The 15,247-nt window shown below is 47.5% G+C and overlaps 1 protein-coding gene across 7 annotated transcripts in view; it reads right to left on the reverse strand.

Moving 5' to 3' along the window:
• MPRIP (myosin phosphatase Rho interacting protein) overlaps positions 1-15,247 on the reverse strand; it is a 149,823-nt gene that overhangs the window by 126,555 nt on the left and 8,021 nt on the right. For 2 of the 7 annotated variants that reach the window (XM_035131551.2, XM_060282455.1), the window contains exon 1: positions 3,204-3,900. The exons of 4 other annotated variants lie outside the window; for them this stretch is intronic. In XM_035131551.2, the coding sequence (XP_034987442.2) occupies positions 3,204-3,365 (162 nt within the window). In that variant the 5' untranslated portion in view covers positions 3,366-3,900. Of the gene's footprint in view, positions 1-3,203; positions 3,901-15,247 lie in introns of those variants that run through there. One more of the 7 variants, XM_035131557.2, reaches the window with a different exon arrangement.

A 15,247-nucleotide genomic window follows, 5' to 3' on the forward strand; every position in this document is an offset into this window, starting at 1 on the left:
TCTTTCTTTCTTTCTTTCTTTCTGGAGAAATACAGAGTGTTAATTTTGGTTCCTGCCTTTCCCCTGACCCAACACACTCTGGGCCCAACTCATACATCCACGGACATTGCTGCATTTCTTAAAGCAGGCATGCCCAAAGTCTGTTTCAGGTGCCTAATCCGGCCCGCCGCTCGATTTAATCCAGCCCCCATGTATATGTCCCGGGGTAAAAGCTCAGCAATTTAAAAAAGCTCAACAAATTTGGTTGGCCCTCATGCATGTTCACTTCATCAAATTTGGCCCTCTTTGGAAAAAGTTTGGGCACCCCTGTCTTAAATGAATGTGTGGACTGACTGCATTGAAAGACCGGTGCGTCTTGAGGTGATGTGAAGGGAAGGGAGAGATCTGGGAGTGCAAAGCCCCACTCCGTAAGCCAAAGGCACATGGATGGAGCATGCATGTGCGAATCGGCCTTAAATGCACATGGATGAGGAACCCTTTTCGGTCTCAGGGACACATCCTTCCAGGAAGCACACTGACAGCAGCAGGAGAGGATGGAGCCAGGAATGCAAATTTTACTTTTGTACGGTTGACTCATTTGTACAGACGCACACAAACTCCCCCCTCTGACCTCCCCCTAGGTGAGGAAGAGGCATGATCAGAAGTTCGAGGACACAGTCCAGCATGGCAAAAATATGTGAGGAGGGTGTGGCCAAGAAGCAGGTGTGGTCTGGAGAGGGCCAGGCAGAGGGTCCTGGAGGGCCACATTCAGCCCACGGGTGGAAGTTCCTCACCACTAAGCCGCATTCACACCACAGAATCACAAGGGAACCTGGCGGTCATCCAGTCCAACCCCCTGCCATGCAGGGATCTATAATAATAATAATAATAATAATAATAATAATAATAATAATAATTTATTATTTATACCCCACCCATCTGGCTGGGGAAATATTAAAATACAATAGTCTGTCAAACATTAAAAGCTTCCCTAAACAGGGCTGCCTTCTGATGTCTTCTAAAAGTCTGGTAGTTGTTTTTCTCTTTGACATCTGGTGGGAGGGCGTTCCACAGGGCGGGCGCCACTACCGAGAAGGCCCTCTGCCCGGTTCCCTGTAACTTTGCTTCTCGCAGAGAGGGAACTGCCAGAAGGCCCTCGGAGCTGGACCTCAGTGTCCGGGATGGACAATGGGGGTGGAGATGCTCCTTCAGGTATACTGGACCGAGGCATCCATGACAGAAGGCCATCCAACCTCTGCTTAAAAACCTCCAAGGAAGGAGAGTCCACCACCTCCCGAGGAAGTCCACACACAACACACAAATACGCAGCTGTCATTCACCACCAACTGGCAGGAAAAAGTATTTTGCGTCTCACTTTCAATTGTCCTTCAAACCCTGAGAACCACCCGTCAGATTTGCAAGGCAGATCCGGTTCCGCAGCTCTTCACTCTGCGGCGTTTAATTTATTTCACAGTCTAACTGGAACTGTGCTTCCAGAACGTCACCGTCAAACAGCAAGAGTGCGCAACATCCAGAGTCCCCAAGCAATCGTATTGTAAGAAAGCAAGTTACTAGCCCTCATGAACTGTGAGGGGAGTTGTGTGAAAGGCGATGGGGCAAGGCCGGGGGGGGGGGAAGAGATCTCCAAGAGAAGAGAGGCAAGGATAAAGATGTCGAGGGCCCATAGCGACCCTTCGTAGCAAACTGCCCCTTCTCATGGCTGGCAAAAGGAAAACAGAAGCGTACAAATTGGGGCAAAGGTATTTGTGGGGTTGTTTGGTCTGCTGTGCAAGTTCAAATCCATTTAAGCTAAAAATCCAGTTAAGTTTTTAACTTTATCTTCCCCATATTTATCCTGCCTTCACACACAAAATTTTTTTTGGGGGGGGGGGACCCTATTCTTTCCCTTCGGGGAAGTGGGGCTGAGAGATAAAAGTCACTCACATAAAAGTAGCTGGGTTCACATTCAAACCCACGTCCCTCCTCTCCCCAAGCCCAGCCCCCTGCATCAAGGTACTAACATTGACGCAGAGAAAATACACAGATCAGAATACTGCAATCCTAAAACCAGAGGGTAGTCAGTTGTGCGCACAGATCCCAAGGCTATCTCCAAATTAAAGAAAGCGTGTAGGCCACACGAGTTTTGATTGATTAAAATAATTGAGAACTACAGTTAGAAGTCGCAGGTCTCTTTGATCTGACGGCAGGCAGCTCTGGTTAATCAGCCCAGATTTGCAAAAAGGAGAAACAGGAGACTCAAATCAAATAAACCTGAACAGACATGCGAATGGAGGATAAAACGAGATGCTCCGGAGGAAATAAGGGGGAGGCGGAAACTTGCCACAACATTCTGAAAAAGGCACACACACCCCTCCTGCTAAAGGAATATATCATCTAAGGCAGCACCTGGAGAGTTTTTGTTTGTGTGAGCACAAGATTCTTGCATTATTTTTTTTAAGTAACGGAATTGTAAAGTTGGAATGCAGGAATCTATTTCGCCCAACGTGGGGCTTGAACCCACAACCCTAAGATCAATTATCTCATGCTCTAGCAACTGAGCTCTGCCCAACAGACTGAAGACCTATTTATTATCCATTACTATTTTATTATTTTTATTATTATTAAAATTTGTATGGCGCCCTTCATTTGTAGATCTCAGGAGGACAGTTCACAACACAAACCTTCCTAGTCCACGAAGCCACTTTGGGTGGAGTGAACCTACCACCCAACTTAAACTTGCAACTACAGCTTCAAACCGATCGCCCGGCTGCAATTTGCATCCTGGTTCCAAAACTATGTTTCCCTCTAATGATCTGTGCTGCTTTCAAAAGAACAACAGGGAACAGCTCCGAACAGGCCTACGTATAGGAATCCAGTTAGGGGCACAAACTGCAGAACAACACCCAGGTGCAGAGTCAGACCGGATCACAGCAAACGATCAAAACCCCACCCCCGGAAGCCCCTTGACCAATACCGCGTGATTTATTATCCCTCGGCACAGGGAGGCATAATAAATCAGGGAAGGGCATGGTGGGCATGGGAATTTTGAGTAAGGAAGAGAATAATGAACGCGCTCCCTCAAACCGATCCCTTTTTGCTTCGCCTCTTGCCATGTATCCAGGCTGGGTAAAATGTTCACCCCAGACCCACACTTCTCTAGGTTAACCATTTAAGCCCCGGCATCCCAACCCCGGCCCAGGCAGGCCTGCGAAGCTCAGACGGACCTTGGCTTCTGCCCCAAACTCCTCAAACGCCTTCCTGGCACGAGCACTTTTTCCTCGGTTCATGGCTCTCCACTTCCAAATCCTCTGCCCTCTCTCCTTTCCCTCTCGGCTGACTATGATGTGCCTTCTTCCTCCGCCGAGGCTCCTGGGATCCACACCCATCCGCCCTCCCACGCACACACACCCTCCTGCCTCGCCCTCTCCTGAACTCTGCACACTTATGCACCTGTCACTCCCTCCGCGCCTGCTCAGAGGAGGCTACGTCATTCAGCTCCTTTGCAAAAAAAAAGGACAACAGGCAGCTCCGTCGGTGCAACGCGAGAATCTTGCCCTCAAGAGCCGTGGGCTCAAGATCCACTTTGGGCAAAAGATTGCTGCATGGCCCTCCTGGGCCCCCCTCCCCCAACTCTACAATTCTGGGGCGCCAGGAAAACATCCCTCGCCAAACCATGCGGGTTAATTCCCAAGCAGGGTTAGAAACTCAACATATATAAGCTAGGGGCCAAATGGCTCCTTAAAACAGGGTTGCAGTCGCCAAAATGGAATGTCCAGTTGTCATTTTGGGGGCAAGACGGCTCTAAAGTCTTATTTTTCAAATGATGGACTGACTGTGATTGATTTTCAGTTAAACACCTGGCTACGTTTCCGAGCACAATTCAAAGTGTTGGTGCTGACCTTTAAAGCCCTAAACGGCCTCGGTCCTGTATACCTGAAGGAGCGTCTCCACCCCCATCGTTCTGCCCGGACACTGAGGTCCAGCTCCGAGGGCCTTCTGGCGGTTCCCTCGCTACGAGAAGCCAAGTTACAGGGAACCAGGCAGAGGGCCTTCTTGGTAGTGGCACCCACCCTGTGGAATGCCCTCCCACCAGAGGTCAAAGAGAACAACAATTACCAGACCTTTAGAAGGCATCTCAAGGCAGTCCTGTTTAGGGAAGCTTTTAATGTTTGATGGATTTCTGTATTTTAATATTTTGTTGGAAGCCGCCCAGAGTGGCTGGGGGAACCCGGCCAGATGGGCGGGGTATAAATAAATAAATAAATAAATAAATAAATAAATAAATAAATAATAATAATAATTATAGTTACTGAGCTAACTGAAGAACTCTGAGAACTTATAAATGAAAAGTTCCTCAATCCACGGCCAGTCCACATGTGTATATGGGCCTATTCCGATCTCTTTTTCTTAATGGTGACATGGACCATTCATAATGTAAGAATATTATTCACAACGGTGAGCAGGGCACTGGGATGGGGTAAGTGAAGATAGGTAAAGGGACCCCTGACCATTAGGTCCAGTCGTGACCGTCTCTGAGGTTGCAGCGCGCATCTCGCTTTACAGGCCGAGGGAGCCGGCGTACAGCTTCCAGGTCATGTGGCCAGCATGACAAAGCCACTTCTGGCGAATCAGAGCAGTGCACGGAAACACCATTTACCATCCCGCTGTAGCGGTACCTATTTACTTGCACTTTGACGTGCTTTCAAACTGCTAGGTGAAGATAAGCGGCAACAATTCCCTACAGTCGTACCTCAGAAGTCAAATGGAATCAATTCCGGAAGTCCGTCCAACTTCCAAAACGTTCGGAAACCAAGGCACGGCTTCTGATTGGCTGCAAGAAGCTCCTGCAGCCAATAGGAACCCTCGGAACCCGTGCCGGACGTTCGGGTTCCAAAGAACATTTGCATAGTGCAACACTCACTTCTGGGTTTGCGGCGTTCGGGAGCCAAAATGTTTGACTCGCAAGGTGTTTGACTTCTGAGGTACGGCTGTATAATACTGTCCACTGCTCTTGCCCAGGCTGCACAGAAAAAGCATTTTGTTTCCTGAAAGTCGATCTGGTTTTGTAGATAAAATATAACTGAGAGAATTCAACAGGACAGGGTACTAGTGTGTGAAAACAGTCCAGAACCAAGGGTCTCCAGGCAGGCACCTCCAGATGGTGGAGAGAGATGTCAAGAGTCACCCTGGTAGCTTCACCTGGTTGCAAATGGTTGAAATCCAGGTGCAAAATGCGCCTGGCGCCTGGCTAATTTCAAACACTGCTGTCGGCACAAGCTTCCAGAGTTAGCTACTAGAAGGAAGGCTTGCTGCAGCAAGAGACCTATGCAAACAGCGGCACAAGTTGGAGTTTTTGAGCCCACAACTAACAAAACTCCACTCCCTGTCGCTCTGCACATTCCTTCATCTTCACTCCTCTTGGCTGTTTGGGTCTGGCCTCCTCAAAGCTGGCTGGAACAATTACAATAGGAAACAGGCAGGGCAGGAAGCCGGCTGTCGGGTTTACATGAGGCTGTCAGAGAGCTGCCTTGACACATCCCAGGCATCTGCAAGAAATGGGTCAGATCCACCCAAGGAATCAGTGAAACCTGAGACTCTCCACCATCTCCCTGCCAAGGAAGAAGGGGACAATTTAACCTCATCATTTGCTCTCTTATTTTTTAGGAAAAGGCATTATTAACACATATCCTTCCCTGGTTTAAACTTGCCTTCACTTCCTTTTCCTTTTTTTGGGGGGGGGGGTCTATTTTTAGACTGAAAGTTCCTTGGGGCAGAGACCTGTCCCCTTGTATATTGAGAAAGCCCGTTGCACATTGGCAGTGTTACCCAAACAAGCAAGCAATGCTTATTCCTCACATGTATGCCCCATCACTCCTCCAAGGAGCTAGAAAGGGGTTCCCTCACCTCCTTTATCTTCACGACGACCCTGTGAGGAAAGTTGGGCCGAGAGAGCATGATTGGATCCCCAATAAGGTTGATGGAAGCCACCACCTGAAGCAACTCATGTGTAGATTTGTACACCTGCATATGCATATGGGACGCAGGTGGCGCTGTGGTCTAAACCACTGAGCCTAGGGTTTGCCGATCAGAAGGTCGGTGGTTCAAACCCTTGCAACAAGGTGAGCTCCCATTGCTTGGTCCCAGCTCCTGCCAACCTAGCAGTTCAAAAGCGCAAGTAGATAAATAGGTACCGCTCCGGCGGGAAGGTAAACGGCATTTCCATGCGCTGCTCTAGTTTCGCCAGAAACGGCTTTGTCATGCTGGCCACATGACCCGGAATAACTGTCTGTGGACAAACGCCGGCTCCCTCGGTCAGTAAAGCGAGATGAGCGCCGCAACCCCAGAGTCGTCTGCGACTGGACTTAACTGTCAGGGGTCCTTCACTTTTATCTTTTATATGCCGTTTACCCCAGTCTTTGCTCATGCAAGGCAGCAGGTAACTGGCTCCACCTCCCGAGCAACCATTTGGCTTCTAAATCCCATCCATGGACAAAAGAAAACTTAGTTTGAGCCCACAAGGCTCGATTCCTGCTAACTCCTGAACTACACAACACTGGCTCATGATTAGGTATCTGGCTAGGTCCCAGTAAAGCATGGAAGAAAAAACCTAGATTGGTGTTGAAAACTAGAAACACTTTGTTTTATCCCAGAATAGCTCCATCCTTATTTCAGACATCGGGCTATATCGGTGTATCGTGATGTTTAGCTGACAATGTATCGCGATGTTAGAAACCAGGTATCACCCAGCCCTACGCCGGATGCAGAAAATGCCAGGTTCAGTTCTCAGCACCTCTAGCTAAGATCAGGTAGCTAATGAATGGCATATATCTCCTCTCCCGCCCCCAGAAAGACCTTAAAGAGCTGCTTCTGGCCTGATGGAAGGGACAATAATGGCCAGAGGTAGACCACAAAAGTCTGCTATACACCTTCAAAAGGTTATGGCACAAAAAAGCCTGACTTTTAAAAGGTGCCACCAGACTGGTGAACTTCTCTATGCTCACTTGGAGGCCATTCCTGGTTCACCCTAGGCGAGCGACATTTCACAGGCCTGGCCTGCAGGAACTGTGCCGTCATCCTGATAGATGACCCAAACGTCAGCGCTTATTTATAAACAGCTCATCTTGAATCAGAAAAACTCTGGGACTCCATCATCCCGTCCCGCTCAGAATCCCTCCCGACCGAAGTTTCATCCAGTTTAAGCCCCGTCTCGCTGCCTTCCCGAAACGCAGCAGAAATTAAAAAACAACAGTCCCTAACCGCGATGCCAAAGGGATTAGGAAACAAGGGCATCATGAGAAAATGTTTCTGGGAGCTCGGAGGAGGAGGAATTCGCCGGGAGCTGCGTGGCTGACCCGTCAAAACATGCTGCAGAAGTTCACATTACTCACCAGGAAAAATTCCTGGCTGGGGGGCAAAGAAGGAGCAGAAGAGTGGGAGGGAGAGGCCTTGGACTCAAGAGGGTTTCTAACTGTGTTCCAGAGTATTCTGGGGTTCCTTCCACTTCCACGGACAAGGGGGTCCTGAATAGAAGGGGGCCATCGGGTACCGCATCCTGTTCTCACAGTGGCCAACCAGATGCCTCTTCTGGGAAGCGTCCAAGCAGGATTCGAACACAATAGCGCTCCCTCCTCCTACGGTTCCCAGCAACCGGCATTCAGGAGCATCGCTGCCTCCGACTGTAGCCATGGATAGCCCCCCATGAATTTGCCTAATCCTCTTTTAATCCTCCTGGGGCAGCGAGTTCCACAGTTTAACACTGCACTGCGTGAAGGGGGACTTTATTCTGTGTGCCCCAAATCTTCCAGCTTTCCACTTTCTCCATGACACGTGTCATTTTATACAATCTGCAGAAAATCAGGGCTTTTTCCCCCCATCCGGAACTCAGCTCCGGCAGCTCTCAGGCAAGCGCCGTTGCCATTCTAAGAGGACAAGGGAGAAGTTCGTGGCGAGTTCTGCCAGCTCTTTTTTTTTTTCTGGAAAAACAGCACTGCATAAAACCATACAGAAAAGTTACATCAATTAAGCATTGTGGAAAGATGTATTCTGAATTGCCCGCGTAGGGCTGGCGGAACAGAGTTATGGCAGATGCTTCCTTGACATTTTGCAGAAAGTCGTTCCCCTGTTTAATCCTAATAATTACCCACAGCTGGATTTTTGCAGCGTGATGCCACTGGCCACCAACTGAAGAATATGAAAAAATTCCTACAGTAGCACCTTAAAGACCAACTAAGTTTTTATTTTGGTATGAGCTTTCGTGTGCATGCACACTTCTTCAGATACTTCTTCTGTTTCAATTGTATCTGAAGAAGTGTGCATGCACACGAAAGCTCATACCATAATAAAAACTTAGTTGGTCTTTAAGGTGCTACTGTAGGAATTTTTTTTATTTTGAAGAATATGAGTGAGTGAGGACAGTCACCCAGGGCTTCTTTTCAGGAAATATTTCTCTAAAACGAAACAAGAGTGGAAGCCGGCTGGGAGCATAACCGTTATTCGCCTCCAGCTGTGATCCTAGAATTCTGCACCCAGGTATAAAAGGGTGTCTGGAACCGGGTCTTGGGAAGGTGTTTGGAGAGAGTCGTGAGCTTGGGATGAGCAACTAAGACCAGGCCTGGAGTCAGAACCAGACCAGAAGTGTAAAATGTTGCACTAGAACTCAGATAGACATTGCTGATCCAGGAAGGCTCAGAGCTGGAAAAGGATGTCCTTCTATATTCAACCCTCCTCCCTCAAGAGGATACAATGATCATTCTGGGTGAGTGGAGTCCACAGCCAGAACTGGGAAATCATTCCCCAAGAGACTGAACTTATGGACCATGGGTAGGCAAACTAAGGCTCGGGGGCCGGATCCGGCCCAATCACCCTCTAAATCTGGCCCTCAGCATGTTTTCACATGAGTAGAATGTGTGCTTTTATTTAAAATGCATCTCTGGGTTATTTGTGGGGGATAGGAATTTATTCCCCAAAATATAGTGCAGCTCCCCACAAGGTCTGAGGGACAGGGGACCGGCCCACTGCTGAAAGAGTTTGCTGACCCCTGTTCTGGATGGTGGGGGGCTCCTAACAGCTTGCCTCTCCCTGCCGCCCTTTGCTCCCCCCTGCCTCTGGGGTTAACATTCCCACCTCGTCCACAAAGCTGACCAAAAGGCAACCTGCACCAGCTCTGACTAGATAACCGGACACTAGCATGTGTGAATCAGATCTGTGCAAAGGTTTTAAGATCAAGGTCACATGATAGTTCCTTCCTAGCAAATGTGTCACAGACTTCTCATAGGAAGACCATTCAACCGCTCCGAATGGCAGCCTATCGCCACGGTATCAGATATTCCCCAATACAGGATGGGAGACACCTGGCTTGAGAGCAGTACATGTGAAAAGGATCTAGGAGTCTTGGTAGACCACAAACTTGACATGAGTCAACAGTGTGATGCAGCAGCTAAAAAAGCCAATGCAATTCTGGGCTGCATCAATAGGAGTATAGCATCTAGATCTAGGGAAGTAATAGTACCACTGTATTCTGCTCTGGTCAGACCTCACCTGGAGTACTGTGTCCAGTTCTGGGCACCACAGTTCAAGAAGGATACTGACAAGCTGGAATGTGTCCAGAAGAGGGCAACCAAAATGGTCAAAGGCCTGGAAATGATGCCTTATGAGGAACGGCTTAGGGAGCTGGGTATGTTTAGCCTGAAGAAGAGAAGGTTAAGGGGTGATATGATAGCCATGTTCAAATATATAAAAGGATGTCATATAGAGGAGGGAGAAAGGTTGTTTTCTGCTGCTCCACAGAAGCGGACACGGAGCAATGGATTCAAACTACAAGAAATAAGATTCCACCTAAACATTAGGAAGAACTTCCTGACAGTAAGAGCTGTTCGGCAGTGGAATTTGCTGCCAATGAGTGTGGTGGAGTCTCCTTCTTTGGAGGTCTTTAAGCAGAGGCTTGACAGCCATATGTCAAGAATGCTTTGATGGTGTTTCCTGCTTGGCAGGGGGTTGGACTGGATGGCCCTTGTGGTCTCTTCCAACTCTAAGATCCTATGATTCTTTCCCCAGTGATGCTGCGTGTGAACCAGAGACCCTATGCCTGCAAAACATCCTTCCCACCACCGGGCAACAGCCTCTCCTAGCATGCTCAATATCTCCGAATTTGCGGCATCCCTGTAAGGTGGGCCAGCATTATTATGCCCATCAGGCAGATGGGAAAGTTGATGCTGAAGAGAATGGGAGATTCTGCAAAGCCACAGCTCTGAAATGTCACCCTAGAGCTGGACAACGTCTCTCTTTTGTTGGGAAACCCATTGCATTACCTATTATGCCATGAAACACCCTTTCCCAACAAAAGTGCCTTTGTAAGGACTCCGTTATGAATTGCGAAGCTTTGTTTACAGTTTGCACAGAATAATCCTCCATTTACGGTGCGGTCAAAGTTTTGTCTGCCGAGCTCCCTTTGTCTGGAAGTCCTGTGACTCATTTTATCCCCCTTCTTCCATTATCATCAAAAATGCCCTGCGAACTCAAAGCGGGACTCTTGGAAAATATTTAAATTTAGGATCCGCAAGCTACTGCTTCCCACACTGACATCCTGTGCAGTGACCCCCCCCCCTCCGTGGAAGGGAGAGGGTTACACATAGCCTCAACCGTGGTGCTAGTCCTCAAGATGGCAGAAGGAGCCTCTTCTCCGTTTGAGAGGCCTGCACACAAGCCACAGACAGGATTGGTGCCAACAGCCCAATGACGCACACGTTTTTGAATCTATTGTATTCTTCTTCTTATATTTATTTATGTCCCACACGGGGGAATGAAGGCGGCTTACACAAATTAAAAACATAGATGAAATACAATGTTTTTAGCAACAGCAATCTCCCCTCCTGTAGCTTCCAGCAAATGGTATTCAGAAGCCTAGCTGCCTCTGACCACACAGAATTCGCATTTTCTACGTGACAACCTTGCGGGTATTTTGGAAAATGCTAACCCAGGCATCCCCAACCTCGGCCCTCCAGCTGTTTTGGGACTACAATTCCCATCATCCCTGACCACTGGTCCTGTTAGCTAGGGATGATGGGAGTTGTAGTCCCAAAACATCTGGAGGGCTGAGTTTGGGGATGCCTGTGCTAACCTGTCCAGTCCTAGTCTTTTCCTCTAAATATAACAAGCTATGTTCAACCTCTTCAGCTCACAGACTCATAGAATTGTAGTCGAATGGGACCCCCGAGGGTCATCTAGTCCAACCCCCTGCAATGTAGGAATCTCAAAAGATAAGTTTGCTGGATGCAAAGGAAACTCCACAACCAGTATCTGAGACCCAACTCTGCTACAAAGCATCTTTCACTGAAAGAGAAATTGACCACATAACAAGAGCCTGCTGGATCAGGCCCACGTCCAGGGCCGGATTGAGGTTTGATGAGGCCCTAAGCTACTGAAGGTAATGGGGCCCTTTATATGTCCAGCTGTCCTTTGTCAACAACCAATTGTTGCTGTCTTTTGTGTTGAATATATGCTATATGGTAATTTATGGACCTAATAGGTACAAACACAACACAAAACACTGTTGCTGTACGTAGGTTTTATTTTATTTGTTTTTTATCTTATATTTTGGAAATGTACATCCAAGGTTTTTTCCTTTAATTTTTTTGGGGGGCCCCCAAGAGAGTGGGGCCCTAATCTATAGCTTGTCCAGCTTATACCGGTACATAAATCCGGCACTCCCCACGGCCTGCCCAGTCTGATCATCTTCACTGCCCTCAATTTCCCCACATCATTACAAGTGCAAAACTCAGAAGTGCACACAGCAACAACTTAGCACGCATGCAACACTTCCGCGCTGCACATAAACTATTTTTGTTCGTGCAAATGCTTGCAACCACCCCTCTAATGTAGGCCAGCACCTCTGGAGAAAGGGCTGCGGTTCAATGGCACAACATCCATCTGCTTTACGTGCAGAAGGTCTCGGGTTCAAATCCCTGGCCTCTCCGGGTCAGTCTGGGATTGTCCCCTGCTATAACCCCAGAGAGCTGCTGCCAGTCAGTGCGGACAATAGTGGGCTAGATGGAGCAATGGTCTGACTCGGGAAAAGGCAGCTTGCTGTGTTCCTAGAAACACACCATAGACTGGGGACAAGCTTGTCTAAGACAACCAAGTTCACAATGCAGGAAGATCCGAACCTGGGACCTTCTATTTCGGAGCTCTGGTAAGAGCGTGGTGCTGGCAACTCCAGGGTTGCAGGTTCGAGCCCCGCCTGAGACAGCTGCATATTCCTGCATTGCAGGGGGTTGGACTAGATCAGGCATAGGCAACCTTGGCTCTCCAGATGTTTTGGAACTACAACTCCCATGATCCCTAGCTAACAGAGTCCGTGGTCAGGGATCATGGGAGTTGTAGTTCCAAAACATCTGGAGAGCCAAGGTTGCCTATGCCTGGACTAGATGGTCCTCTGGGTCCCTTCCAACTCTACAATTCTATATTATTATGCACCCAAAATCATCATCAACACGCACAACAGGCAGGGTCTTTTTGGTGGTGTCAGCAAGATTTTGAGTACACTTTCCCTGGGGACCATCTTATAAAATTCCAGCGACACTCTTGATGATCGGCTATTTTTAAAGCCTGCTCTGCCCTCGAATTGTGAAACACTGGGATTTTATTGCTCTGTTACAATTTTCTCCCTGCATTTCCAACCTGTCCTGCTGCCCTTTGAGTGTTTATGAACAGAACCGGCAGGGTAAAAAACTACTATCAATCATCATCAGCCTCTTGCACCAACACAAGATTACACATCAAAGCAAAAAAAGCACATTCAAGTATCCCAGCGATGATTAAAATAAACCCGTTGTGTGGCTCTTTGGGGGGGGGGGAGAAACGCAAAAACAGAACAAAACTGGACTATAGAATCCTATGCAGACCAAAACAACTGAACTTGCTTTTACTTATCTTGGCCCAGGTTAACCTGTGGCCTTCAAATTTTGCTGGACTACAACCCCCTGAACCCTGCCCACTAGTCATGCTGGCCAGGGGCTGGTGTGAAAGGAAATTCAACTTCTGGAGGACATCATTTTGGGGAAAGTTGCAAAACAGGAATGACTAAAGCCACTGAGACTCTCTTCCACACACACACACACACACACACACACACACACACACACACACACACACAAGGCATCCTGCAGAGCGGCAGACTTGGACTGGGAAGATCCGAGTTCAAGTTCCTACTCAGTCAGGAACGTGGCTTTGAACCAGTCATTTTCTACTAGACTAACATCTAGTAGACGGTTGCAAGGGTCAAATGACATGATGACACTTTGGAGCAGAAAGGCTGGTGATTGTATTATTTTAGCGGTGGTAATAGCAATAATATTTGGTGTTTTGTGTGCTTGGGGGGGGGCAAAAGATTCCTGCATCGCAGGCGGCTAGACTAGGTGACCCTCATGGCCCCTCCCATTCTATTTCATAAGATTCATGCACCGCCTGATTGTATATATATATGTATGTATATATATACCCTCAATGTGGTTTACAAAAAATAATAATCGATAAAAACATTTGAAAACAACTATTTAATACATTGAGAAAAATCAAAATCAGAGATGAATTGAGACCATTAAAACATACATCAGCATTCTACATTTCTAGAGAGACTTAGAATCATAGGACTGTAGAGTTAGAAGGAACACCAGGGACCATCTAGTCCAACCCCCACCCCCCGGAATACAGGTGAAACTCGGAAAATTAGAGTATCATTGAAAAGTGCATTTATTTCAGTAACACAACTTAAAAGGTGAAACCAATATATGAGATAGATGCATGACATGCAAAGAAAAATATGTCAAGAAGGGGACGACAGAGGATGAGATGGTTGGACAGTGTTCTCAAAGCTACGAACATGAGTTTGACCAAACTGCGGGAGGCAGTGGAAGACAGGAGTGCCTGGCGTGCTCTGGTCCATGGGGTCACGAAGAGTCGGACACGACTAAACGACTCAACAACAACAACAACAAGTTGCATTACTGAAATAAATGCACTTTTCGATGATACTCTAATTTCCCGAGTTTCACCTATATTTCACCCAACATGGGGCTCAAACCCACAACCCAGAGATTAAGTGTCTTGCCAAAACGGAAATGTTTTCAGCCAGCACTGAAAAGAGTGCAGTGAAGGCCCCTCATGTCAACAGACAGGGAGTTCCCAAGTGTAGCTGCTGCCACACTAAAAGATCAATTTCTTACAAACACGGAACAAGGACCAGCTCTGCAGATCAAAGCAGACAGGCAGGCATATATGGGGCGAAGTGATCTTGCAGGTAAACTGTTCAGAGCTTTATATGCTAATACCCTGCTTCCCCAAAAATAAGACATACCCATAAAATACGCCGTAGCAGGATTTCTAAGCATTTGCGCAATATAAGCCATACCCCCGAAAATAAGACATAGTGCTAGGCGCAGTTCTGGAGGGCGCCAAGGAAGAGGCGAGGCTGGACACGTAATAAAAAAATAAGACATCCCAAGAAAATAAGCCACTGTGGGGTTTCTTTAGGAAAAATAAATATAAGACGGTGTCTTATTTGGGGGAAAATTAAAAAATTCCTTCAGTAGCACCTTAAAGACCAACTAAGTTTTTATTTTGGTATGAGCTTTCGTGTGCATGCACACTTCGTCAGATACACTTGAAACAGAAGCAACCAGACCCTTATATATATTCAGAGGGTGGGGTGTGTGTGTGCTGGGAATGGGTGATGGGCTGATAGGAGTGGTAAACCTGTTGATGGCTGTTAACGACTGCTGATTACTGCAATAGGTCCTGCGGGGGGGGGGGGGGGACAAGGGCTGAGGCGCTAAAGAAAGCTTGGTCATGCATAATGAGATAAGAATCCTATGTCTTTATTGATCCCAGGTGGCTCCGTGGTTTTAAGCTTGGTAATGATTTCCAATTCAGCAATTTCTCTTTCCAGTCTGTTTCTGACATTTTTCTGTAATAAAACAGCTGCTTTGAGATCTTGTATAGAAAAACACGATAGTAGCACCTTGAGCTTGGCTGGACAGCAATACCAGCAACCAGGGCAGGTCTCCCGAGTTCTTCCGGCGCTTCCTTTCCTTGCAGCAAAAGCATATTTTAAGGGAACGGAGAAGAAAAAGCCCTATCAAGTTCCGTGGTCTCAGGCTACAGGAAATACAGTGTGTGTTTTAGCAAAGCCCAACCCTTGGGGTTCAATCTGATCTGACCGCTAACTCTTTGAGCACATCAAAGGCTGTCAGCTGTTGCGTTTCAAATTGTATGC

This window comes from Zootoca vivipara, chromosome 14 (genome assembly GCF_963506605.1).
Source record: "Zootoca vivipara chromosome 14, rZooViv1.1, whole genome shotgun sequence".
Lineage (NCBI taxonomy): Eukaryota > Metazoa > Chordata > Lepidosauria > Squamata > Lacertidae > Zootoca > Zootoca vivipara.